General features: G+C 48.8%; 2 protein-coding genes across 22 annotated transcripts in view; one reads left to right on the top strand and one right to left on the bottom strand.

The window, feature by feature from the left end:
* The window catches only part of SFXN4 (sideroflexin 4), a 45,197-nt gene that overhangs the window by 4,278 nt on the left and 14,141 nt on the right, over positions 1-26,778 (top strand). For 3 of the 7 annotated variants that reach the window (XR_014827040.1, XM_084995743.1, XM_084995744.1), the window contains exons 3-14: positions 1,216-1,290; positions 2,807-2,833; positions 2,917-2,971; positions 3,803-3,828; positions 5,264-5,317; positions 5,404-5,460; positions 5,596-5,661; positions 6,914-6,992; positions 7,877-7,992; positions 14,116-14,201; positions 16,181-16,298; positions 22,304-22,384. Coding sequence is in view for 6 of the 7 variants with exons in the window: in XM_084995743.1 (XP_084851869.1) it covers positions 1,216-1,290; positions 2,807-2,833; positions 2,917-2,971; positions 3,803-3,828; positions 5,264-5,317; positions 5,404-5,460; positions 5,596-5,661; positions 6,914-6,992; positions 7,877-7,992; positions 14,116-14,201; positions 16,181-16,298; positions 22,304-22,381 (837 nt within the window). In the remaining variant the exon portion in view is untranslated. Of the gene's footprint in view, positions 1-1,215; positions 1,291-2,806; positions 2,834-2,916; positions 2,972-3,802; positions 3,829-5,025; positions 5,318-5,403; positions 5,461-5,595; positions 5,662-6,913; positions 6,993-7,876; positions 7,993-14,115; positions 14,202-16,180; positions 16,299-22,303; positions 25,251-26,778 lie in introns of those variants that run through there. The other 4 variants (XM_084995745.1, XM_084995742.1, XM_013983797.3 and 1 more) reach the window with 3 other exon arrangements.
* The window catches only part of DENND10 (DENN domain containing 10), a 40,896-nt gene continuing 38,974 nt past the window's right edge, over positions 24,857-26,778 (bottom strand). For 14 of the 15 annotated variants that reach the window (XR_014827029.1, XM_084995714.1, XM_005671503.4 and 11 more), the window contains one exon: positions 24,857-26,634. Coding sequence is in view for 13 of the 15 variants with exons in the window: in XM_084995714.1 (XP_084851840.1) it covers positions 26,458-26,634 (177 nt within the window). In the remaining 2 variants the exon portion in view is untranslated. The remainder of the gene's footprint in view (positions 26,635-26,778) is intronic. The other variant, XR_014827030.1, reaches the window with a different exon arrangement.

Here is a 26,778-nt window from a genome sequence, read left to right as displayed (position 1 = left end):
TCGTTCAGTGAGTTAAGGGTCTGGTGTTGCCGTGAGCTGTGGTGTAGGTTGCGGACATGGCTCGGATCCTGCATTGCTGTGGTTGTGGTGTGGGCCAGCAGCTGTAGCTCTAATTACACCCCTAGCCTGGGAACCTCCATATGCCCTCACAGGTGTGGCCCTAAAAAGCCAAAAAAAAAAAAAAAAATTAAAAAAGCAAGATGAGTATAGTACAACATTTATGCAAATTACAACATAAAAAAAAACTAGGAGTTCCTGCTGTGACTCTGTGGGTTAAGAATCTGACTGTAGTGGCTCAGGTCACTATGGAGGTGTGGGTTCGATCCCTGGTCTGGTGCAGTGGCTTAAAGGATTTGGCGTTGCCGAAGCTGCTGCCCAGATTGAATCCCTGGCCCGGGAACATCCATGCGCCGAGGGTGCAGCCGTTAAAGTACAAAAACCCCAAAACACTACATATATGTTTATGGGTATAGGTGTTCATACATGTATAGATATAAACAGTGGACTGAAAGCTTATACCTTGAATACATAATAGTGGTTACCTCTGATAGAATGGGGAGGAAGTTGAGATTGGAGATGATGGGTCTTTTTGGGGAAAAAAATTAGAAGCAAATATAATCAAATGTTCACAGTTATTTTTGGGTGAGGGGATTATGAGTATTTGTATTTTCTGTATTTAATTTTTTTTTCTCAAATTAAGTAAAAAAGAGAGAAAATAAGGCTGCTCTGATTAGATGTGGATATAAGAGAGAGAGAGAAGGGACTTCCAGCTTTCTGACTTGTGTAGTGAGAGTGGTGGTGGAATATTCCCCTGGTCAGTGGACATGGAAGAAGAATGGGTAGGGGAGATGGCAGCACCAGTGGGAAGCGAAGAATCTGGATGGTCTGAATCCAAGTGACACACAGCACTATCTAATGGAAACTCAGGAGGTAGAGAGCCTTGGCTACATGTTGCATTAAAATCAGGTGTGAGAGGAGTTCCCTTGTGGCAGAGTGGGTTAAGGACCTGGCATTGTCACCACAGCTTGGGTAGCTGCTATGGCATGTGTTCTACCCCTGGCCCAGAAACTTCCACATGCTGCAGTTGCAGCAAAAAAAAAAAAAAAAGAAAAAGAAAAAAAAAATCAGATGTAAGTAAGCATGTGCTTCCTAAATCTGTGGACAAACCTGAACAATGTTGAGATCATTGCTTGATTTCTTTATATCTAATTATAGGAAAAAATAGAAAAATCTCGGCAACTTCTGTTAACAAATGAAGACGCATCCAGAGGTGACTTGGAGGACAAAAGGGTATGTCTCTTGTTTCCGGGTGTCTCTGGCTCAAGGCTGGGTGTGGTTGTCTTCAGGTGATTCTACTTGCATGGTCTGCAGTCTGGTGGGAGTTTGTCGTTGTAAACACTACCCAGTTGAGTTAGCCTTTTGTGTTTTATTTACTTGTTTTAGGACCACTTCTGCGGCACATGGAAGTTCTCAGGCTAGGATTTGAATCGGAGCTACAGCTGCTGGCCTACGCCACAGCCACAGTAATGCCAGATCCAAGCCACTTCTGTGACCTACACCACAGCTCACAGCAACATGGGATCCTTAACCTACTGAGTGAGGCCAGAGATCGAACCCGCATTGTCATGGGCACTAGTCAGATTAATTTCCGCTGAGCCACAATGGGAAGTCTTGGGTTTTGGGGTTTTTTTTTTTTTTTTTTTGGCTTTTTGCTTTTTCTAGGGCCTCTCCCTCGGCATGTGGAGGTTCCCAGTCTAGGAGTCTAATTGGAGCTGTAGCCAGCCCACACCACAGCTCACGGCAATGCTGTATCCTTAACCCACTGAGCGAGGCCAGGGATCGAACCCGCAACCTCATGGTTCCTCATTGGATTCGTTAACCACTGAGCCACGATGGGAACTCCTGGGGTTTGCTTTTTAAATTTCATTAGAATTCCTTCTCAGAAACCAGGTTAATATTAATTACTCGTGTTAGGATCTGGTATTAAGAAGAAAAGGAATAGAATTCCTTCTGTGTGACAGATATTAGTAGGGATTCCCTGTGGCTGATTCCTGGAGCCCCATGGAAGTTCCAGAATTCAGGTGGGTCTCTGAAGTCAGAATCTACTTCCTGTGAGAGGCGGAGCTCCCGGGCTGGCCTACAGTCCTGCCCAGACTCAAACCAAGTATCTGTTGTCTACCTTGCAGTGTCGGGAGCTGTCTGGACCCCACACGCATCAGTCTTTTGAAGCAGCCTGCGGAAAGCTCACATATTTAACTTGATTTTTCTAAGAACTTGTTGGGGACTCTGGGCTCACCTTCTGGCTCTGTTGTAAGTGACTTGGCTGGCAGTGTGGGCTGTACACAGCCTGGTCTGCTGTGAGCCAGGAAGGCCGGCTGCACTCAGAGACTCACTCATGGAACAAGTTAGGTGTTGGCCTTGAGTCCTCTCCAAGGTTAGAGGCTTGGGCTTCTGAATGTTCTGGTCATTTTCATGTGGATCATTTGTTTGCTTCCTGTTAGTTGGTTTGTTCATTCATTCACTTGAGTCCCTTGTTTTGATTTGTTCCATCCATGTGGTAGAAAACAATTCGCCCGTCATTCTCCAAAAAGGTGGAGCAAAGGTGGCACCGGAAGCTGCCTTTAAAAGCCATTGCTTGGAACTTCCCTGCAGCTGGTTAAGGATCTGGCATTGTCACTGCTGTGGCTCCGACCGCAGCTGTGTCTGGGATTCTATCCCTGGCCCCGGCGGGGAGCATCCACATACCGAGGGTGTGGCCAAAATACACAAATAAATAAAAGCTACTGCTTGCTTTTTCTTTTTTTAGATACAAGAAGCATGGAAGAGAAGCCTGGTAAGTTTCAGCCCCATCCTAATTTTTAGCCTAAAAAAACAAAGCCCAGCATCAGACTAATGTTTGTGTTTACCCTTCTGAAGTCAACAGTCCATCCTGACAATAGCAAGCTGATCCCTAGTCCTTTTCGACCTGCAGGTGAGTTGATTCTAATTGTGTCAAGTGGTTTGTAACCATTAGAAAACCTTGCCTCCCTCTAGTCATGTGGTTGGTTCCCCTGGCAACCAGCCCCCATCCTTAGGTGCTTTCCAAAACTCACCGCCTTGGCATTATCTCAGGTATGGTCGAAAGGGGCTTGTCATGAAGAATAAAAGATGCGCCTTTCACCTTTATTGCTCTTTTCACTTAGGAAATCCAAGGGTTTTAGGATCTCTGTGCCAGGGACGTGGGTGAAGAGAAAATATCCATAAGTCACCATATCACAGGCGTATTAAATTCACGTGGAAGGACAAACAAGGACTTGGAACAAGTGGTCATTTCCCTCCAGTGAGAGGGAGGCTGGTCGTGGCTTCCTCTGCTGATTTAAAGTTTTGCCACATAGTTATTATTTTTATTAGAAGAAAAAAAAAAAAGAGGAACACATAGAAGATGTCATTTGATGTCTCAAATGTCCTCAGCTGGCCAGAGAAGAGGTTTTTGTTTTTTGGGGTTTTTTTTGCCTTTTCTAGGGCCATTCCTGCGGCATATGGGGGTTCCCAGGCTAGGGGTCTAATCGGAGCTGTAGCCACTGGCCTACGCCACAGCCACAGCAACACTGGATCTGAGCCGCGTCTGTGACCTACACCACAGCTCTTGGCAAGGCTGGATCCTTAACCCACTGAGCAAGGCCAGGGATCGAACCCGCAACCTCATGGTTCCTAGTTGGATTCGTTAACCACTGCACCACGACAGGAAGTCTGAGAAGAGGTTTTTGGGTGGAGGGTTTTCCACCATCTCTGCTGACACTGACCCTCCTCTCTTCTTTGCCAGCTCTCCTGCCTTTCACGGCGCCCATGGTGAGTAAGCCGCCACTCAGTGTTATAAAGTTGGGGGTTTAGGAAAATGTCCCTCCAGCTCTGGGCCCCTGTCCCGTGACCACCTCATAGATGGTTATGGATCGCCCACCGCTGACCCTTGTCCACTTCCCCCGCACCACTTCTCCAGCCGGGCACCCGGGCCTCTTGAGGGTCCCCAATGTCACAAGGTAATCCTTTCTTTGAACCCCTACTGTGTGCAGAGCACCATGGAGGGGGTTGATGAGTTAAGATGTGCTCTCTTGCACAAGCCCATGTCATTGGCTGTCACCTTCTCTCCGCAAGCCCCCCCCATGATGCAGGCCCTCTCTTGGGACCCAGCATCACCCCCAATGAGGCCGCCCACCTTGGCTCTCACAAGGCACTCTCAGCAAGTGACAGCACCCCTCCGCTAAGTGCTGCATCTTCGCTGTCCTGCTCCATTGCACGTCTTGGAGACCACGTCTTAGGGACCACTGTGGGCACCCGGGTGCTCTCAGTGCCTGCAGGTGCCCATCCAACACCACGTGACCACTGCACTCCCCTCCCCTCCCCCCGCTCCTGGGGCTCAGTCCTGCATCTCCCTGAGCAAGTTCTTTGCTCCACAAGCCCTCCCTGCCCCCAAACACTCACAACCCTGCTCTCTTTTCTTTTTTTTAATTTATTTTTATTTTAAAAAATTATTTATTTGTTTTCTTTTTGGCTTTTGTCTTTTTAGGGCCGTACCCGTGGCACATGGAGGTTCCCAGGCTAGGGGTCCAATTGGAGCTGTAGCTGCCGGCCTACACCAGAGCCAGAGCGATGTGGGATCCGAGCCTTGTCTGCAACCTACACCACAGCTCACTGCAATGCCAGATCTTTAATGCACTGAGCGAGGCCAGGGATACTAGTTGGGTTCATTAACCACTGAGCCACAATGGGAACTCCTTTTTTTTTAAATTGAAATGTAATTGATTTACAGTGTTTCATGTCTATAGCAGTGACTTAATTATATGTACATACATACACACCTATATATAATTATATATGTATACACATGTGTGTGTGTATTCTTTTTCTTTTTTTTTGGTCTTTTCTAGGGCCACACCCGTGGCCTATGAAGGTTCCCAGGCTAGAGGTCCAATTGGAGCTGTAGCTGCTGGCCTGCACCAGGGCCATAGCAACACAGGATCTGAGCCGTGTCTGTGACCTACACCACAGCTCACGACAATGCTGGATCCTTAACCCACTGAGCAAGGCCAGGGATCAAACCCACAACCTCATGGTTCCTAGTTGGATTCGTTAACTATTGAGCCACGACGGGAACTCCTGTATTCTTTTGCGGATTCTTTTCCTTTATAGGTTCTTGCAAGATATTGGATATAGTTCCCTGTGCCATACAGTAGGTCCTTGTTTATTTTAAATATAGTCATGTGTATCTGCTTTATTTTCTTTACAGGTATTTTTGTCGATGCTGCCAGTCAAAAAGCTAAAGTCCATGATTTTACCTCAGGTAGCGATTCTTTCTCTGTGATGACTGCTGAATTGTCTTGTGCTTGAAACCAGAATGTGCCTTATTAGCCTCTCGTCTTCCTGCAGGTTTCCTTCTATACCTACAGCACCATCTTCAACCTCGTTAATGGGAACGCAAGTTATGTGAGTGTTACGGGGCCCAGAGGCTCTGCGGTTTCCTGTTACTCCTTTTGGAGGTTTTGTGTGTTTGTTGTAATTATCTTTCCTGGGTAAAACTATGGTATTATTTGCTAAATATGAACTTTGGCTTTTTCCTAGGATCGTCGCCCCCATGAGAGTGTGTTACTAGGGGCAGGAGTAATTGCTTCTTCCACTTTTTTTGGAGTATGTATTTGAAAAATCTGTTGAACCTTTTTTATTCTTCAGAATCAAAACTTTTATGTTCTAACTTAATTTAGAAAGTATGATTGGAGTTCCCGTCATGGCGCAGTGGTTAACGAATACTACTGGGAACCATGAGGTTGCGGGTTTGGTCCCTGCCCTTGCTCAGTGGGTTAAGGATCCGGCATTGCCGTGAGCTGTGGTGTAGGTCACAGACGCGGCTCGGATCCCGCATTGCTGTGGCTCTGGCATAGGCCGGTGGCTACAGCTCCGATTCGACCCCTAGCCTGGGAACCTCCATATGCCACGGGAGCGGCCCAAGAAATAGCAAAAAGACAAAAAAAAAAAAAAAAAGAAAGTATGATTAAGGCATAAAGAAGAAAATGAAAGTCACCTCTACTCCAGTCACCCCCAAGTTATCATGTGATTTTTTTCCCGAGTTTCTAGGCATGGACTCGGAACTATTAACTTTGGAAAAAAATTAATTTGTGAGTTTCCTTGTGGCTTAGAAAGTTAAGGATCTGGCACTGTCACTGCTGTGGCTCTGGTTATAGGTGTGTTTGCACATTTGACCCCTGGCCTGGGAACTTCCCCATGCCACAGGCACGGCTTAAAAAAAAAAAAAAAAAAATTCACGTTATATAAACATGTTAGGAGTTCCCGTCGTGGCTCAGCAGTTAGCATACCCAACTGGCATCCATGAGGATGCAGGTTCAATCCCTGGCCTTGCTCAGTGGGTTCAGGATCCGGCATTGCCACGAGCTGTGGTGTAGGTTGCAGACATGGCTCGGACCCTGTGTTGCTGTGGCTGTGGTGTAGGCCGGAAGCTATAGCACCGATTGGACCCCTAGCCTGGGAACCTCCATGTGCCGTGGGTGTGGCCCTCAAAAGACAAATGACAAAAAAAAACCCAAAACATGTTATACAAGTTGTATAACACTTTAGATGTCAGGACGCTGTAATGGTTGAAAATGTAGACTTTAGAACCTGGTAAGCCTGGTTCACGTCTTGGCTCAAATCCTTAGTGGATTAGTGACTCTGGACCAGTTCCGTAGCCTCCCCGAGTCGCTGAGTCTTCCTCTGATGGTGAGGGAGGGCACTTCAGTGTGGCAGGAATTAACACCAAAGATACCTGGAGAGCATCTGCAGGCTCTGACCTATAAGAGGAGCTAAGTCGACACCAGCTTTCTGCTCTCTCACGTGTTCAGCTGCTTTTTTCGGTCCCGTGCTATAATGATTTTTCTCTCTTTTCTAGTTACTCCCTCGTTTGCTCCAAGTAAAGTTCTCACTAAGCACCGTTTTGAGCAGAAACGTCATTCCTGTGCTCGTTCTGGGTAAGCAGGGAGCCCGCTGCCTTTTGGTCTTTGACCTTCTCTCCGTTTTCAGGGACATCCAGGTCCCTAGGCCACACTGTGGCTGATGAGAGCCACTGTTTGCTGCTTGCCACTGCCCCCCCCCCCCGGCCCAAATTAGGTGTTTGGCTTGAGAGTTGACACTTTCTCTGTAATACCCCTTGAGCTGTCAAAGGATGAGCACACACCCAGAAACACAAACTGCATTTTAAAGACTCTGTACAAAGACCCTCTCCTGGTATGATTTCATTTAATCTTGACCACAATTTATGGGTAGGTAATATTATTATTCCCATTTACAGACAAGGAGACCAAGGTAGGGGCGGGGGTGGGGGTGGGGTTAAGGAACGTTCCTAGGGTCACATAGGAAGGAAGCGGTGGTCTAGAGAATTCTTGCCCAGTGATCTGACTCCAAGGGAGTGACAGAGATAGTAACCAAGTGTTTTAAGTTCGGCAGCCTGTACGTTCACTTGTTCACGCTCCACACTTGGGTTTGGGAATCATAGCAGCTTGCAGAGTTGGCTGAATTATGTCAGTGGTAAAATTGGGGAAATCAGATTCCAGACACCTGGTCACATCCGCTTCCGCAAAGAAGGCAGGTGTATTTCAAGGACCCTGGGGTTTCTCTGGAAGTCCTGTCGAGGTGTCAGCATGACGCTGGGTTGTAGTCAGGGCCCAGGATTGAGAAGCCAGCAGTTCTGGCCATACCCACAGCCCAGCGGAGTGCGTGGTCGGCCCAGGTCACATCCGGGCACCCCTGGAGGGTCAGGAAGCACAACCATCCAAGAAGGAGGTGTGACACTCGAAAAGATGTTGCCTCATCAGCCCAATCCCTCTGCCATGTGTTTTCTTCTTTACTCCCGCAGCCCAGCTCAGTGGAATGAATGTGGTTGCGTCTCGAAGTTTGGAGCCCATGCGAGGGATTGAGGTCATGGACAAGGAAGGCAATGTCATAGGCTATTCCAGAAAAGCGGGGGCAAAGGTAGGGGATGTGAACAACACAACGTTGTAAATGAACTAGACCTCATTTAAAAAATAAAAAGGTAAGGGGTCACGATGGAGCCGGAAGCTGTGTGCCTTTTGGCCAAAGAATTGAATTTCCTATTTGAGAACTGGTAGCAAATTCCCATCTTCTTTCAACCTTTTCTTATCTGTCTTCCTTTATTATGCTGGGAGAGTTTGCATTTTGCTCCCTGACGTTTAAAAGGTGATACACCTGGTGTTCTTGTCGTGGAACAGTGGAAAATGAATCCGACTAGGAACCATGAGGTTGCGGGTTCAATCCCTGGCCTCGCTAAGCAGGAAGGATCCGGCATTGCCACAAGCTGTGGCTCAGATCTGGCGTTGCTGTAGCTATGTTGTAGGCTGGCAGCTGTATCTCTGATTCGACCCCTAGCCTGGGAACCTCCATATGCCGCGGGTGCTGCCTTAAAAAACCAAAAAAATAAAAAATGTAAATAAAATGTGATGCCCTGGAGTTCCCTGTGGCACATCGGTTAAGGATCTGGAATTGTCAGTGCAGCGGCTTGGGTTGCAGCTGTGGCACAGGTTCAGTCTTTGGCCCAGGAACTTTCAATTACCATGGGCGAGGCCAAGGGAAAAAAAAAAAGGTGATGCATTAGTATAGGTTCTCCAGAACCAATAGGATATTTGCCTATCTATTATCTACATACATACATAAAAAGAGATTTATTTTAAATAATTAGTTCCTGTCATTGTCACACAGGGAATGAGTAGGTCAGGGCTGCAGGCTAGAAACTCAAGAGTTGATGCTGCAGTGGAGGCAGAATTTCTTCTTTGAGAAATCTCAGATTTTGCTCCCTAGGTTTCCAACTGATTAGACGAGGTCCATCCACCCTATGGGGGGTAATCAGTCTACTTAAGGTCAACTGATTGCTGGCATTAATCACATCCACCAAACACCTCAACACTTCACGTAGTGTTTAATTAAATACCTGGGAACTACAGCCTAGCCAAGTGGACTCGTAAGACTCACCATCCCTGATGGGCATTCACAAACATAAGGTCTCTCTCTGAATATGAGATCTGGTTCTGCAGGCTCAGCATCTGCTCTCCCAGCCTGCTCTGTACTCATAGAAGTCAGTGGTTTAGGGAAGCCCTCCCTCTCTACCTCCCAGCAGATTTTCTCTTCTTTTTTCTTGGCTGTGCCCACAGCATATAAAAATTCCCAGGCCAGGGATAGAACCCATGCCAGAGCAGTGACAATACTAGATTCTTAGCCCACTGAGCCACCAGGGACCTCACCAGATTTTTCCTTTTTTTCTTCTTTTTAGGGCCGCACCTGAGGCCTATGGAGGTTCCCAGGCTAGGGGTCAAATCGGAGCTGTCACTGCTGGCCTACGCCAGAGCCACAGCAGCACAAGACCTGAGCTGCATCTGTGACCTACACCACAGCTCACAGAACACCAGATCCGTAACCCACTGAGCAAGGCCAGGGATCGAACCTGCGTCCTCATGGAACCAGCAGATTTTCTTAGTCTTCATCTTGAAGAACCGATTCACTGTCAAAGATGGCCTGAGAAAGTGCAGTGCTCTGCTGAAACTGTTTTAAAGGGCCTCCATTTTAAAGAATTTCTGTTGTTAAATCGTTGATTCTTTTGCTCAATTCAACACCGTCACTTCTGTCTGCATTCAGTTCAAAGCATGTGCAATAGCCTATTATTTCATTTTTGTAGACTTAACAAAACAAAACACTTCTGCAGTTCCCCTTACGGTGCAGCAGAAGCAAACCGGACTGGTAGACATGAGGATGTGATGGGTTGGATCCCTGGCATCGCTCAGTGGGTCAAGAATCCAGCACTGCTGACAGCTGTGGTGTGAAAAGAAAAAAAAAAAAAAAAATAACCTTTCAGCAAATGAGATCTTTTCTGATCTTCATGAAATGACTTTAGCTAAAAAATCGTAACACGAGGCATTTGTTTGCAAAGCAAAAAGACACAGTATCCACGTTCAAGGGGACTGAGCCAGCTAGACCTCCCTCTGCCTGGCATGCTGATGGAGGAGGAGGTGAGAAGAGATGGCTTCTCATTCCGTCATTAAATACAGCATTATTTGGCTCCTGAAATGTGTTACTCTAAATCCTCTTTTCTTTCTTTCTTTTTTTTTTAGGGCTGCATCTGAGGCATATGGAGGTTCCCAGGCTAGGGGTCAAATCAGAGCTCTAGCTGCGAGCCACAGCCACAGCCACAGCCGCACCAGATCTGAGCTGCATCTTCGACCCCACAGCTCACGGTAACGCTGGATCCTTTAACCCACTGAGTGGGGCCAGGAATCGAACCTACATCCTCATGGATACTTGTTAGGTTTGTTACCACTGAGCTACAACAGGGACTCCAGTACCTCATTTTTGAAATGAAGATTCCATGCCTAAGAATCCAACTTAAAGAGGGAGTTCCCATCGGGGCACAGTGGTTAACGAATCCGACTAAGGAACCATGAGGTTGCGGGTCCGATCCCTGGCCTTGCTCAGTGGGTTAGGGATCTGGCGTTGCCATGAGCTGTGGTGTAGGTCGAAGACACGGCTCAGATCCCACATTGCTGTGGCTCTGGCGTAGGCTGGTGGCTGCAGCTCCGATTAGACCCCTAGCCTGGGAATCTCCGATGCTGAGGGAGGGGCCCAAGAAATGGCAAAAAGACAAAAAAAAAAAAAAAAAGAATCCAACTTAAAGAAATCTTTTTTTTTTTGGCCTCGCCTGGGGCATGTGGAAATTCCCAGGCCAGGGATTGAATCTTGCCGCCTGCAGTGACCCAAGCTGCTGCAGTGGCAACACTGGATCCTTAACCTGCTGTGCCGCTAGAGAGTGCCTAAATAGACTTTATTTTGTGGGGGGAGGGTTCTTTCTCAGCCTGTGGAAGAGTTCCCAAGCCAGGGATCAAATCTGAGCTGTAGCTGTGACCTGTGACACAGGTGCGGCAACACTGGATCCTTAACCCACTGTGCGGGGCCGGGGATGGAACCTGAGCCACCACAGAGACAACACCAGGTCTTAACCGATCCACAGCAGGAACTCCCAGGAGACCTTTTTTTAGGCAGTTTGATTGAGAAATTTACATACTATGAAATTCATTGTAAGAGTAGTAGAGTTTGATGAATCTTAGTGCATTTAAGCAGCTGTGCACCTGTCACCGCAGTTCAATTTTACAACATTTCATCACCCTAAAAATTTTCCTTGTGCCCATTTGCAGTCGTTCCCCTTGCTCCCCCCAACCCCAAGGAAACCTCTGCTTTGTGTCTTCATGGTTTTACCTTTTTTTTTTTTTTTTTTTGTCTTTTTGCTATTTTTTTTGGGCCACTTCCGTGGCATATGGAGGTTCCCAGGCTAGGGGTCTAATCGGAGCTGTAGCCACTGGCCTACGCCAGAGCCACAGCAATGCGGGATCCGAGCCGCGTCTGCAACCTACACCACAGCTCACGGCAACGCCGGATCATTAACCCACTGAGCAGGGGCAGGGATTGAACCCGCAACCTCATGGTTCCTAGTCGGATTCGTTAACCGCTGCGCCACAACGGGAACTCCGGTTTTACCTTTCCTAGACATTTCATGCATGGGAATCATACCGTATTTTTTGTCTGACTTCTTTGAGGTTCATCTATATTTTAACACACATCGGTTGCGTGTGGCTTTTTATTTCCGAGCAGCGTTCTGTGCTATGGATGTACTGCGCTTTCTTGTCTGCTCCCCAGGCAGTGGGCATTTGGATTGTGTCCAGTTTTTGGCTGTTACACATGATTCTGCCCTGACCACTTGTGTGCAGCTCTTTGTGTAGACGTGTTTGCATTTCTCTTCAACTCACTTTCAGCTGCAGGGTGTGAGTATGGTTGTGAACTATGCACACAACTGGAGGGAAGAGTGAGAGCAAATGTTTAATCCACAAATCATTCCTCAGCACCTCCTGGCTGCCAGGCACTGTGCTGGACTCTGGAGACCCAAACCCTCTGCCGTCAGCATCTGTCAGCATCCTGTCTCGCTGGGTGCTGGGTTTGCTCAGCCTCCCAGCGAGGAGCCAGCCTCAGGCCGGGCTAGCTATCCAGGTATCTAGCCCATCTCAGTTTTTGCATGAAGGCCAGTTGAGGATAAAAGAACGGTTTGATGATCTGCTTGCAAAAACAAAAAGTTTATCTTTCTCTGAAGACCGAAGTGTCCAAAACTGTGCGTAAGCATAAGCATTCTTTTATCATTTCCCTGTCACCAGAAGGTTTATTTTCTTTGGTTAAAATTTCAGAAGCTGCGTAACCAGCGGTATCTGATTGTAACAGAGCACCTTTGATCAGATTTCAGAAGCCTAGTCCACACTGTTTTCCTTTGGCCTCATCAGCTACTGAGTTGCAAACTGTCCCGTGTCTCCCGGTGCCACCTCATGGCTGGTGTCTAGTTTGGAATGTCTCCTCGCCACCCACACAAGACAAACGGGGAGAGGCCGCCTTCTCCCCACTGATGCTGAAGCACACCACGCTCTGCAGCCACCTTTCTCTTCCTGGAGTTGAGCAACTTTATCTTAAATTCCTCAAGGTTTATTTTAAAAGCCCCCCGTCCTTGGCGCCCTCTGCCCTCGTGGGGGAAGGGCGTTCCTACAGAGGATCAGATGATCTGAGCATCAGTGTCCTAAGCAGAGAGCAGGGGGGCCTGGCCCAGCCAAAGAGCCCAGAAAGTAGGCTGGAGCCATGGGAGGCCGGAAGTGCAGAGAACAGAGGTCAGGGAGGGAAGTGTGGGAGGAGTGTCTGTTCATCTATCGCTGAGCAGTGCTCTCTGTGGAGTCATTCTTATTTGAGGCTGGGTTCTGATGTTCATGTGCAAGTGTCACCTGTAGTCTAAATTTCCCTTGAGGAATTTCCTGGTGGCCTGACAGGTTAAGGATCTGGTGTTATCACTGCAGTGGTTCAGGTCGGCGCTGTGGCCTGGGTTCAATCCCTGGCCCAGGAACTTCTGCATGCTGCGAGCATGGCCAAAAAAAAAAAAAAAAAATTCCCTTGAAAGTCTCTGATGTTGCCCTTGAGTATACATGATTTTGTGCATATAACCCATACAGTCAATTACATGTTTAAATATTCAATATAGAGTATTATAGAAAAGACAAAATGGGGAGTTCCCATCGTGGTGCAGTGATTAACGAATCCGACTAGGAACCATGAGGTTGCGGGTTCGGTCCCTGCCCTTGCTCAGTGGGTTAATGATCCGGCGTTGCCGTGAGCTGTGGTGTGGGTCGCAGACGCGGCTCGGATCCCGCATTGCTGTGGTTCTGGCGTAGGCCAGTGGCTACAGCTCCGATTAGACCCCTAGCCTGGAAACTTCCATATGCCGTGGGAGCGGCCCAAGAAATAGCAAAAAGACAAAAAAAAAAAAAAAAGACAAAATGTTGTAAACTACATATACACATGTGTGCAAAATAAAATTTTGTAGCACACAATTACACAAGCAAAAGATGGGCGCATACAAGTAGACTTATGCATGTGACATGTGGGTGTGATGCCACATCGGTGCACTCGGAGCTGGGTTTCTGGAGGATTCCTCCACTGGAAGGGGTAGGAATAACTAGGGAGCTATTTGGGAGAAGAAAGCCAGTGTAGGGTCCTGGACTGAGAGGATGACATGGAGAGGGCCTCATTGGCAAGTCCACCGTCTCCACCAGAGGGACTGCCATCTGGTTCTAAGTAGGGACTTGTTTCTAAGCTGCCTTTGCTTATACTTAGTATTTTATTCGGAGTGGTTGGTGGAAGTGATGGACATCGTGGTGGAGTCAGGGCGAGGTAAATCCCATCGCTGGTCATTCCCGACACCAACCCCTGTTATCATCTGTACATGTGCTCATCAGGTGCTGCCTCCACCTCTTCGTACACGTGTTATTTTTTCAAAAGAAGGGAGAGTCGTGGTTTGCTGGTTTCTGTCATGAGTGGCAAGATGCCTGGGAGTCAGAGTTCCCACTGTGGCACAGTGGGTTAAGGATCTGGTGTTGCCAGGGATTTGATCCCTGGCTGGGACCATCCATGTGCTGAGGGTGTGGCCAAATACCGTGCACGCGCGTGCGCGCGCACACACACACACATCTCACTCCATGCGCTAAACTGCCTTCTGTTCATTTCCTCCAGGCCATTAAAGATACAGCCACATCCAGAGTTGTGCTGTTTGGGAGCTCAGCTTTTATCCCGGAGGTCTTCTCATACTTTTTTAAAAGGTAAGGGGTACGCTCATCTCCCTGGGGAGGAATATACATTTCGACAGTCAAAATCCTTATAAAACTTGTCAAATACTGAACCTGGTGGGCGGGGTGGGAAGAAGTTGCTTCAGGAATCTTCCATCTCGACGCACTTCATGGAGTTCCCGTCGTGGCGCAGTGGTTAAGGAATCCGACTAGGAACCACGAGGTTGCGGGTTCGATCCCTGGTCTCGCTCAGTGGGTTAAGGATCTGGCGTTGCCGTGAGCTGTGGTGTAGGTTGCAGACGCGGATCGGATCCCGCATTGCTGTGGCTCTGGCATGGGCCGGCGGCTACAGCTCTGATGAGACTCCTAGCCTGGGAATCTCCATATGCCGAGGGAGCGGCCCTAGAAAAGGCAAAACTAAATAAATAAACGCACTTCATCACAGTTAAGACAGCAGGGTTGATGCAGGGCGGCTGTGGAAATCCTGACGCACTCTTTCCTGTTGATCTGGCATCTCACACGGGCCCTGTCCTCAGTTACGTCCGCCCTTAGGTGTGTCCTGGCACCTGCTGAGCCTGGTCCCTCACGTCTGGAATGATGACTCTGGATGGTTTTCGGTTTCTCCAGCTCTGACATGCTATGAATGTTCCTCAAGCCTCTTTTCCCCTCTTCACTCCAAGCATGTGTTACATTAGCTTAAGGGGCCCAGAATCAATAGACCACCATCCTTTTTGAGAAGCGAGACATGGCCTGTTAGGAGGAGAGCCTGGGGATCGGCCAGTATGAGGAGCCCCCCTTGCAGTGAGGAGTTAGTGCAGAAGGGTGATGGGTTGGTTTAGGTACTGGTGCAGGTGGCGGGCGGCGGGGGCATCGCCCGTGGCAGCTGATCAGAAGCACTCCTGCAGGACCGCCTTCTTCTTCACGGGCAGCGCCTTCCCTCTCCCGCCACACATTGGCTTCTTTGTGTTGAATGAAGTGGCTGCTTCCACCTCCCAGCCCATATCCTCATGGGTCCTGATGAGAGAGAGGAACCTGAGACACCCCGGGGTGGCGGGGCGGGAATGTCTTCCACTCAGTTCACACACTCCCAGGGACGGATTCTGTCGGCCCAAGTGGGATCACCTGCCTGGTGCTGAACCAATCTGCTTTGCCAGGGTGATGAGCTGGAAGGCCTCCCCTGGGACCACGCGAGGAGGGGGCACCTTTCAAGAAGCGGCAGTGTCCTGGGCAGAGCCACGTGTTACTTCTCATGGTTGAGCCTGCTGGGTGGGTGTGGGCACTTCTGCTGGGTCGGGTCTTCCTGAACCCCTTTGGCTGGCTCCCTGGGGCTTCTGGGAGAGCTGGGGTCTGGGCCTGCACCGTGGCACCAGCCTGGTGGGGAGAGAGGGTCCTTGTCTCCCAGATGGCCTTGGGGCGCCTGGGAGGACCTCGTGCCATCCCACAGCCATGATGGTATCCAAGCTGGAGTGCCCGTGGTGGCTGTTCTGACTCAACCCTTTCATTTCGCATCTGAGAAAATTCAAGGCTCAGAGGGGGAAGACGACTTGCCCAGAAGCACGTGGTCTGTCGGTGGCCGAGCCCCAGCTGGACCCCGGGACCCCGGGTCTCTGAGTCCCAGGCTGGGGTTCTTTGCACTTCTTCTCATGCTCTGAGGCCATGGTCAGAATGTCACTTTCTGGTCAGTATAGCCCAGGCACTAGAACCTGACCTTGACCCTTGAGAGTTTGAACAGCGGCCCCTCCGGTCAGTGGCTGCGTTCTCTTGTTCGTGTGAGGGGTTGAAGATAACGTAGACCTCTCAGGGTCGTCGGGGTGTCAGATGAGCCAGTGCCCTCAAAGTGCTGAACCCTGGGTCTGACCTTACTGAGCTCATGGTCAGGGCGGCTCCTAGTAGCACCTGTTTGTAGGCGAGTGGCAACTGGGGCTGGGCCTGCAGCTGCTCGAAAGACAGGGGGCCACCGTTCGAGCAGAGGGCCGGCCTCTAAAAGAGCTTTGTACCCTTGTCTCTTACAGGACCCAGTTTTTCCTGCAGTGTCCGTGGTCACTGTGGACCCTGAAGCTTTCTTGTACTATCCTTGTCATGGGGCTGATGGTGCCAGTTTCTTTCAGTGTCTTCCCCCAAATTGGCCGGGTAAGTGTCCCCTCCCTGCCTCTTAGCTGTTTCTGCCCCTTGTTATCAGACTGAAATAAAGGATTCTCTGAAGAAATCTGCAAAGTTCCTAAAAGTGTAAACCAAAATAACATTATTTACATGTAATTCCAACCTCCAGATCACTTGTACCATTTGGGGCCAGGGATCAAATCTGAGCTGCTGAAGTGTTAACCCCCTGTCCGGGGCCGGTGATTAAACTGGAGCCACCACAGAGAGCAAGCCAGGTCATTAACCCACTGTGCCACAGCGGGAACTCCCTGGATTCTGTTTTTCTTAATGATATATCAGAAGCAGTTTTCTGGGACTTGAAAAAAAACAAAACAGGAGTTCCTGTTGTGGCTCAGTGGTAACAAACCTGACTTGTATCCATGGGGAAACTGGGTTTGATCCCTGGCCTTGTTCAGTGGGTTAAGGATCCAGTGTCGCGGTGAGCTGTGGTGTAGGTCGCAGATGCGGCTCAGATCCCGTGTTGTTGTGGCTGTGGTGCAGGCTGGCAGCTGCAGGTCCAATTCCACCGCTAGCCTGGGAACTTCCAAATGTTTCGGGTGCAGAAAAACCTTTGAGCTGTCTTACATACTCCATAATAGTCTAGAGCAATGCCCCATGCAGTGGAACTTTCTGCAGTGATGCAAGTGTTTGTATCTGTGCTGTCTGATGGGGTAGCTGCTAACCTACCTGTGGCTGTTGAATACTTGAAATGTGGCTAACATGACTGCAGAACTGAGCTTTTCATTTGGCTTAATTTTAACTCACGTGCAGCTAATGGTGCTGTTCCATAGACTAGGATATACGATGACCTGTGATGGCATCAGACAGCGAGGATGCAAATTCCCAGCTCCCCCGTGATGACGGTTAATTAGCTTAAACTCTCTGCGGCTTGGTTTCTGTTAGAGGCAGATGAAAATCATAGTTCTTCTGCCAAGGCTTGTTGCTCCTTTCAAGCACATTATTGACGTGGTAGATAGTGTCGATTTTTGGTATTTCTTGTCTGAACATTTCAAATGCTTCTTGCTGTTACTAAAGTTAAAAATTAGTCATATCCTCAAAGGCATTTATATTTATGGAATGATCTTTTTCAAAACCCAGATTCTCTCTCTCTCCCTCTTTTTTTTTTTTTTGTTTTTTTTTTTTTTTTGACTGCAAGCTGTGTCTGCGATCATGGCAATGCCAGATCCCTGACCCACTGAGCAAGGCCAGGGGTTGAACCCGCATCCTCAGGGACACTAGTCGGGTTTGTTTCCACTGAGCCACGATGGAAACTCCGAAAAGAAATTTCTTTTTTTTTTTTTGTCTTTTTTTTTTTTGCTATTTCTTTGGGCCGCTCCTGCGGCATATGGAGGTTCCCAGGCTAGGGGTTGAATCGGAGCTGTAGTTGCCAGCCTATGCCAGAGCCACAGCAACGCAGGATCCGAGCCGAGTCTGCGACCCACACCACAGCTCTCGGCAACGCCGGATCGTTAACCCACCAAGCAAGGCCAGGGACTGAACCCGCAACCTCATGGTTCCTAGTCGGATTCGTTAACCACTGCGCCACGACGGGAACTCCCGAAAAGAAATTTTTAATCCTCACAGGCCTGCCTATTAGTTTGTTATAATAAGATTGCAGTAAAAGGGAACCCTTCTGCAAGTAATTATTTCTGATTGCATTGGTACTCAGAGGGTGAAGCAGATGGCTATCTGTAGGTTTGGTCATTTACAGAAGCCTTTAAATCTCGTGGGATTTCCCACTGCGGCCGTGATCTGGTTTCCTCCTGGGTTCTCACATTCGTCCCACAAACAGCCGGGATGCACCGTAGGTGCTGGGTGTCAGTGGTGAGTGAGTTCGTGGAGGCTGGGCAGCTGTGCAGAAGTAGTGCCATGTGGCCTCCACAGGCTTTGAGGAACAGTGAGGGTCGGGGGAGCCACAGGGCCCAGGCTGAGTGGAGCGGGGGGGGCTGCAGGGGGCCCAAGGAAAGGAGTCGTTTTTTGGAGCTGCCTTTGCTGGCATAGGGGAGTCAGAATTCAGAGCCAGTGATTTTGTTGTTGATAACCAGGCTTTTATAGATGCACGTCATGAAGGGTAATGGGATTCACTTTTCCGGGGTCAGGAGTAACTGGGTCCCTCACTGTGGTATCATTGTGGTCCTCAGCCAGTGGCCTCTTTCTATGGCTGGGGACCTTGTGGCCATGAGGTCGTCCCCCTGGAGAGGCTGGGTCAAGACAGCGTGTCAGTGGTCGGCCTGCAGCACTAGCATTCTCTGCTCCCCACTAAAGCCCGATGCCACTCCCTGGCCTTTTTTTTTTTTGTCTTTTTAGGGCTGCACCCACAGCATATGGAGGTTCTCAGGCTAGGGGTCTAATTGGAGCCGTAGCCACTGGCCTACACCACAGCCACAGCCACATGGGATCTGAGCCACATCTGCAACCTACACCACAGCTCATGGCAACACCAGATTCTTAACCCACTGAGCCAGGCCAGGGATTGAACCCGCAACCTCATGGTTCCTAGTCGGATTCCTTAACCACTGAGCCATGATGGGAACTCCCCGATGCCACTCCCTGGCCTTTTTGAGGCAGGCGGCCACTAGGCTCAAAGTTACAGGGCTGAACCAACTTCTCGCTTCCTCGGGCTAGTAGGGGAAGGCTCTAGCACACAGAGGGAGCCGAAGATGCAGTGTGATTTTGGTGGAGCACAGGGCAGGGGCGGGGTGGGTGCTCAGAGTAGGGATGGTGTGGATGCTTAGGGCAGGGGCAGGGGGGTGTGGGTGCTCAGGGCAGGGCAGGGTGGGTGCACTGGGGAAGGGCTTGTTTGCAGGCATGCAAGTCTGCTCTGGCGTGGCACACTCAGGGCACTTGGAGGGGTTCCAAAAAGCTAGGGTATTCCCATTTTACAGATGAGGCATCTGAGGCTTGGATGAAATGTGAAATACCTCTCCAGCTTACTCAGCTAGGGCACAGCAGGGCAGTGTGCCTGGGTGCCAGCCAGAGGGTGACGGGCCTCATAAAGCCCCATGAGGTGATAGAACTTTATCTCAGGGGCAGCAGGGGAGATGTTTCAAGGAGGGAGCAGCTCAGCAGGTTGTATTTTAGGAATGTCGCTGTCTGGATCTGACATTGTAGGTGGGGGCCGTTGGGAGGCTATAGACGTATTCCAGCTGAGGTGATGGGGGGCTCAGGGTAGGTCCGGGGGACAGTAGGTTGGAGAGAAAACTTGAATTGGACAAGTCAGAACTTATGCGCATTCAGACTGAGGGTGAAGGCATGGAAGAGAAAGGGAACAAGGGGGCCACCCAAATTTCTGGCTCAAGCAGGATGCCAGTAGCCGGGACCGAGAACGTGGGAAGGGAGGGCTCCGAGTTAACTAGGATTTCATTTGGTTGTAACTGGGATCCAACACAGTAGTGCCTTGAATGAGGTAGACTTTTATCTCTCATTCACACCCGGTGTGGGCGGCCTGGCCGGGTAAGGTAACCATGTGCCACAAAGTCCTCAGGAACCTGATTCCTCCCAGCTCAGCCACACCACAGCCCTGGCCCCCATCCTCCAGATGCCAGATGGCACCATTCTCATTCCACAGTCACCCGGCACGTCTGCTTTCATCACATTGGCCAGAACTTAGCTGTGTGGCCAAGCCTTCCTGCAAGGGAAGCTGGGAAATGAGGTCTTTATTCTGGACTTATTGCAGGTTTTGCTGCTGTGAAAGGAAAGAACAGCTAGCTGTTGGGAACAGCTGGCAGTCCCTGCCCCAGGCTTTTGCTGGAAAGGTCATGGGTCACATATGGAAACGACTCTTCTGTAATCGAAAGTAAACATGAGTTCTCCTTGTGGTTCAGTGGTCATGAACCTGACTAGTATCCATGAGAACGCAGGTTCCATCCCTGGCCTTGATCCGTGGGTTAAGGATCCGGCGTTGCCGTGAGCTGTGGTGTAGGTCACAGGTGCGACTAGGATCCCTTGTTGCTATGGCTGTGGCAAAAGGCAGCAGTGGTAGCTTCGATGCAACCCCTAGTCTGGGAACTTCCACATGCTGCGAGTGCAGCCCTAAAAAGACCAAAAAAGAAAAAAAAAAAAAGTGAACATGACTGAAAGGCTCTGGAAAGATTAGGGAAGGAAGAGCATTTCCAGCTAATCCAGGAAGGCTGAATGGAAGAGGCAGGCTTTGGACGTGGGTGGATTTGAACAGGCCGTTGGGGAAGGGAGGAAGGCATTCCCAGTGCAGGTGCAGGAGGGCTGAGGAGGCCAGTGTACCTGGGCACACTTGGCTGAATGGGATGCTTGGGCCCAGATGGCGGGGGCTTCCACGCAGAGGAAGCAGGCCCCACTCCAAAGGCAGCAGGAGTTTTGTGCAAGGCTTGAAGAGGGCAGGGCTTTCAGAGGCCAGGGTGGAGCCAGGAAATGGAGTCCATCTACCCTTGAGACACCCCACCTTCACTCTCACCAAGCAAGTCTTGGCATTTGCTGGACCTTTAAAAGACCTTCTTGGAGTTCCCATTGTGGCTCAGTGGTTACAAACCCAGCTAGTATCCATGAGGATGCAGGTTCAATCCCTGGCCCAATCCCTGGCCTCGCTTAGTAGGTTAAGGATCTGGTGTTGCTGCCAGCTGTTGTGTAGGGTGCAGACGCAGCTCAGATCCCACATTGCTGTGTCTGTGGTGTAGACCAGCAGCTGCAGCTCCAATTTGATCCCTAGCCTGGGCACTTCCATATGCCACAGTTCCCTAAAAAGCAAAAACAAACAAAAAGCCTTGGTCCGTGGTGGGCGTGGAGGTAGCTGAATGGTGGTCCTGGGTAGTGGGGACACTACCCCCTGTCCTGCCTGGAGTGGTTTACAGAGAGAGCCCAAGGCTAAGAGGGATTCTGCCAGGCCCCCTCCTCAGACCGTGCACGGGCCACAGCAGCTTTCAAGCCTGGAACTTCAGGGGTCCTGACGAGGGAGCTTATTCCTCTCAAAGCTCCTTTTCCATTAGCTGCCTCTGCCTGCCAGGGTCAGCTTGTTGCTACACTAGAAATGTTTGTTGACTATGTTGTTGTTAATTTTGTTAGGTGTGATAATAGTAGAGTAGTTCTAGGGAGTTCCCATTGTGACTCAGTGGTTAACGAATCCGACTAGGAACCATGAGGTTGCGGGTTCGATCCCTGGCCTTGCTCAGTGGGTTAAGGATCCAGCCTCGCCGTGAGCTGGGGTGTAGGTCACAGACGCGGCTTGGATCCTACATTGCTGTGGCTCTGGTGTAGGCCAGTGGCTGCAGCTCCGATTGGACCCCTAGCCTGGGAACCTCCATAGGCCACAGGAGTGGCCCTAGAAAAGGCAAAAAGACCAAAAAAAAAAAAAAAAATAGTAGTTCTGTAACAGAGTCTATCTTTTGGGATTTTGTACTTGAAGTATTTGCAGGTGAAATGACACATCTGAGAATTGTCGTAAAATACTCCAGAAAATACCCCGTAATTTGATATGCGGGATGCTTGATGAGAAAAGATTGGCGGATGGTTAATAGTTAAAGCTGAGTGACGAGTATATAAGGATTCATTATATTCTTGTCACATTTGTTTATGTTTGACATTTTCCGTAAGCAAGTTTTTAAGAAGATAATGTTTCTTGGAGTTCCCATCGTGGTTCAGTGGTTAACGAATCTGACTAAGAACAATGAGGTTGCGGGTTCAATCCCTGGCCTTGCTCAGTGGGTTAACGATCCGGCGTTGCCATGAGCTGTGGTGTAGGTCGCAGACGTGGCTTGGATCTGGCGTTTCTGTGGCTCAGGCGTAGGTCAGTGGCTACAGCTCCGATTCGACCCCTAGCCTGGGAACCTCCATGTGCCACGGGAGCGGCCCAAGAAGAGGCAAAAAGACAAAAAAAAAAAAAAAAAAGATAATGTTTCTTGCTAGAGATTAGACATCACTGAAAAAGTGGACTGTGAAGTAGATGCTTTCTGAAAATGTTTTATTTTGAACTTGGCTTCTAAGGTAAGAACACTTCTTAATATTGAGAATTTAACTTTGTTTTTCAGATACAGTGCAGTGAGCTTGAGAAGGAAATTCAGTCTGCAACAGAAGAAACGGAACTCTTCTATAACAGAGGGGTGTAGGGGGTGAGTTTTCCCGGGATTTGTTTGGTTCCTTCATGAAAACCTTTCTCCAAGGTTTCAGTTTTGAGAACTCCGCCCGAGGTGTCCTGGAAATCCCAGAGGTGTCTGTGCCAACAGAATGGCTTACATATGCCAAGACTGTTTCAAGGCTGGTCATGCCTAGGGTTAAACGAGCCTGGATGGAAGAGGAGAAATGGCAGCTGTCCGGTCTGACCCACCCCACGGGGTTGCTGGGTGGATAGTGATAGAAGATTCAGTCTTCCATTTGTTCATCACCCTGTGAAGGGATACTGTGAAATTATGAATAAACTTGTCCAAGGCGGAGTATTTGAAAACGAAGGAGAAAGGTCCACTGTGCCCATGTGCCCCGGGCACAGGCATTAAATTGGTACACACGTGGGGTGCCAGTGAGGGCCTCCAGACCCCAAAGCAGTCCTGTCTCCCTTCCCAGCCTGCTCCTATTTGGACAACTGCTCAAAGTCTTTGCCAGCAGCTGCCCAGCGCCTTCTTTCACTGGCACGTGACCTCATCTCTTCCTTCACGGTGAAACCTAAGGCTCTGGGCCTCCTGGCACCAAACCTGCCGACCCCCTCCACGCAAGGTCAGCTGTGCCCTGGGCCCAACCCTTCCGTTTCCGCAGGTCCTGGCTCTGCAGCCTCCGCTGCCCCTCTGGTTTCAGCCTCCCTCCCGTCTCTGCTCCTGCCCAGTAGCATTTAAACTGCTTGAGCCACCTGCCTCATTAAAAGGCAACCCCCCCCACCCTGTGCGGCTTGTAGCCAGACTTTTTCGAACAGTCTTCTAGTCTCCACCCTACTTTCCACTGCTAAGCCTGCTGTCATCCATGCCCCCGCAATGCTGTTCATACTGCCACTCTGCCGGCTGTGCAGGCCCGTCACAGGGCTCACTCTCCCGAGCAGCAGGCCTGAGTCCTGCTGATCCCGCATGTGCCACTTAGATGCCCACGGAGACCGTCTTTCCTTCCCAGTCTAGGAAAGGGCACCAGCGCGTATCAGTTTCGTTAGACAGGATCACGACACCTCTCCCCCATGGCCCCTGCTACCGCCCCTGCTTCCACCCCAGCTCAGTCCTACAGCATCCCCTGCTGGTATCGCTCAGCTCATCTCCCGCCCCTCCAGTCCATCTGCTTTTCTAAACCACCCCTGCTTCAAAGCCTTAAAAGGAGTTCCCCGGTGGCCGAGCAGGTTCAGGATCCGGCATGGATGCAGCCAAAAAATTAAAATAAAAAAAGCCTTAAATGGGAGTTCCTGTTGTGGCGCGGTGGTTAACGAATCCGACTAGGAACCATGAGGATGCAGGTTCAATCCCTGGCCTTGCTCAGTGGGTTAAGGATCCGGCATTGCCGTGAGCTGTGGTGTAGGTTGCAGATGCTGTTCGGATCCTGTGTTGCTGTGGTTGTGGCTGTGGCCGGCAGCTACAGCTCTGATTAGACCCCTAGCCTGGGAACCTCCATATGCCGTGGGAGTGGCCCAAGAAATGGCAAAAAGACCCCCCCCCCCAAAAAAAAAAAAACCTTAAATGGCTTTCCAGTGCATCAGGTGCAAGTCCAAATTCCTTGCCATGGCTGGCAGGAGCCTTCACCTTACTCAGCTCTTGCCTCTCCCTCTCCTCACCCTGGACCGACCTGCAGTTCCTCCACTGTGCTGTGGGCTCACTTCTCTGGACCTTCCCCCAGCGGGTCCCTTTGCTCTGGCTGACTCCTGCCTGTGCTTCAGGTCTCATTTGGACATCAATCACTTTTCTCCAGGAGCCTTCCAGGATTCACACTACTGAATTAGGGGTCCCTCCCACATGCTCCCACAGCTCTCACCACTTGCCACACTGCTGTGCTGTGGCCTGTTTGCTGACCCTACACCCCTGTGGACTGTGCCTTGAGAACGGAACTGTTGTCTTGTGCACCAAGAAAGCCCCAGGATAGGTAGTGCACAGTGTGGGGTAGGCACCAGACATTTCTTTCCAACACACGTACCCCGAGTCACCGAAGAACACACCTGTGGCTTTCAGTTTTCCTTAGGCCACAATGAGTTATCTCCAAATTTGGTAAAAGGTGTTTAACAACAGCCTAAAAGGACAAAATCAGTAAAAATGATCTACTAGTGGGCTCCTTGCAGCCACAGGCTTATACTAAACAAACTTAAAGAACAAAATGTGCACAGGCTCCAGGTGGAGATTTAACCACTGACACAGATGACAGAGTTGTAATCGGGGGGTGGGGGGGCGCATCTTTTCAAAGATGACACTGTGACCTTACAGTCAGCCAGTCAGCTCCAGGAAGTGGGAGATGGAGGGAGATAAGGGCTGAACCCGTGGTGGAAGGAGCCAGAAGTTTTAACTTTCAAATGGGCCTTTGGATAATTCCCCAGCTGATTTGCAGATGACAAAAAGGTTTTTTCCGTTTATTTGTTTGGAGGGGATAGAATTTAGAGAAAGAGAATTTTTCATCTGCCTAAAACTCTGTTGAATATCAAAATATTTCCATTTTATTTCTGTATCATAAATTTGTCATTTTAACAACTTTGATCATTAGCTAATATAGTAAGTAATATAAAAAATGAGGGAGAAAAAAATGTTAGTATTCATTTTCATAAAGTGCAGATTTAATTTTCAGGTGTTTGCCTCAGTAAACATCATCTCATTTCAAATCCTCCTCTGTTGCCATCCAGGGAAGGGGGCGCTGTTTAAAAAATGTTTCCCTTAACAAATGTCTAACACCAAGAATAAATGAAAGATCCAATAAGGACAAGTTTTTCCGCAAACATTTTGCTGGGTAAGATTTCTAAGGACAACAGAACTGTGTGAAAAATAACCTTCCATAGTTAATGTGAATACATATAATAAAATAACAAGGACATAATTTAGTGCTTATTTTGCAATTTTTAGGCCTCCAATTATGACAAAGGTATCTAACCGAACAGTTACCTTCATGTGTGGCTAAAATATCTTTACTGAAGTTGCTTGAAGACATTCTCTGGCTTTGGCCCTTGCAAGAAGTTAATTCTGGAGTTCCTGAGGTGGCTTAGCAGTAATGAACCCGACTAGCATCCATGAGGATGCAGGTTCGATCCCTGGCCTTGCTCAGTGGGTTAAGGATCCTGCACTGCCGTGGCCTGTGGTGTAGGTCGCAGACTCGGCTGGGATCTGGCATGGCTGTGGTTGTGGTGTAGGCCGGTGGCCACAGCTCCGATGTGACCCCTAACCTGGGAACTTCCATATGCTCTGGGTGCGGCCCTAAAAAGACAAAAAATAGAATTAATTCTCACATCTCTCACCAATTATATAAAGCTGCCGTTTCCGTCAGACTGGCATTTATATTCAAAATGGGATTCTTAATTTACCACATTAAGGACTGGCATCTTTTTCAAAAGACTATTGCTAGCAACAGGGCTAAGTAAGTACTAATGTCTTAAGTTTGCCAAATGCACACTGCTGCGACAGTATACATATGGATTATTAAAGTTGTCTACTCAAGTATAAAATCTATGCAAAACCCTTACAATATAGGCAAAATGTTCAAAGTCTATGAAAAAAAAATTCTTTTCCAAGAAAGTGCAACTGCAGGGTCTTTTGAATGACTTTCTCGATGGTTCTGCAGGAAACTTAGTAGTTTGGCTCAGAAAGTAGAGTTCCTCCTGAGGACTTCACGCTCTTCCTAGAAGAATACAAAGCCAAATTTCAGGCAGCTTTCTGGAAAGAAACCATTCTTAGTTTGTGGCTACACAGTGAGACACACTGGAACTGATACTAATGAAGGCTTTTGGATTCGCTGTAATTTGTGCGAAGATATGACAGAGCTGTTCTGCTCTTACTCTAGGACATTGGGCCGTTTTATAACGTTATATGTGGTGCTTTGTAAACACTGAGAGTAGGCATGAGATTAATCAGACAGGAGGAGATCAGAGGTGTTTTCAGTGCTTTCCCAGGTCAAATCGCAATGCTTTCAAATAAATCATTAAAAAATATAACATTTGCTTTGTTATTTCCAGTATTTTACATAGTTAATGGATAGTCATGGTGCTGGGGCTTGAGACCAGTCATCAGTGACACATTCGGTCCCGTGATTAGATTTTCAGCATTTGTTCCGCGGCTGCTAGATGGTACAGGAAGTTTTCTGTTGCTGGTGGAAATCGCCTTTGCTTTAGGGCCTCGTAATTGAGCACTCGTTTTTCTCCATCATCTGAAACTTCTGAAAATGGAGCCAAGTTGGTGAAGATTTCTTTTGTTTTTAGGGAAATATCCTTTAATAGAACAGGAAAACATGCAATATGTCAGTATCAGAAAGTTTGAATAGTTCTCTAGAATTCTTCCTATTTTTTTTTTTTACCAGACTAACTTTATAAATTATAAAAAGAAACATTTAAAACCACAAGAAATAAATGTCA

The sequence above is a fragment of the Sus scrofa genome, chromosome 14 (assembly GCF_054392235.1).
Source record: "Sus scrofa isolate SSC_HxYL_T2T_F1_AM1 chromosome 14, Sscrofa_HxYL_maternal_Yorkshire_Landrace_v2.0, whole genome shotgun sequence".
Lineage (NCBI taxonomy): Eukaryota > Metazoa > Chordata > Mammalia > Artiodactyla > Suidae > Sus > Sus scrofa.
The sequence above is the reverse complement of the archived record's forward strand: the minus strand, read 5'-3'. Positions and strand labels throughout refer to the sequence as shown.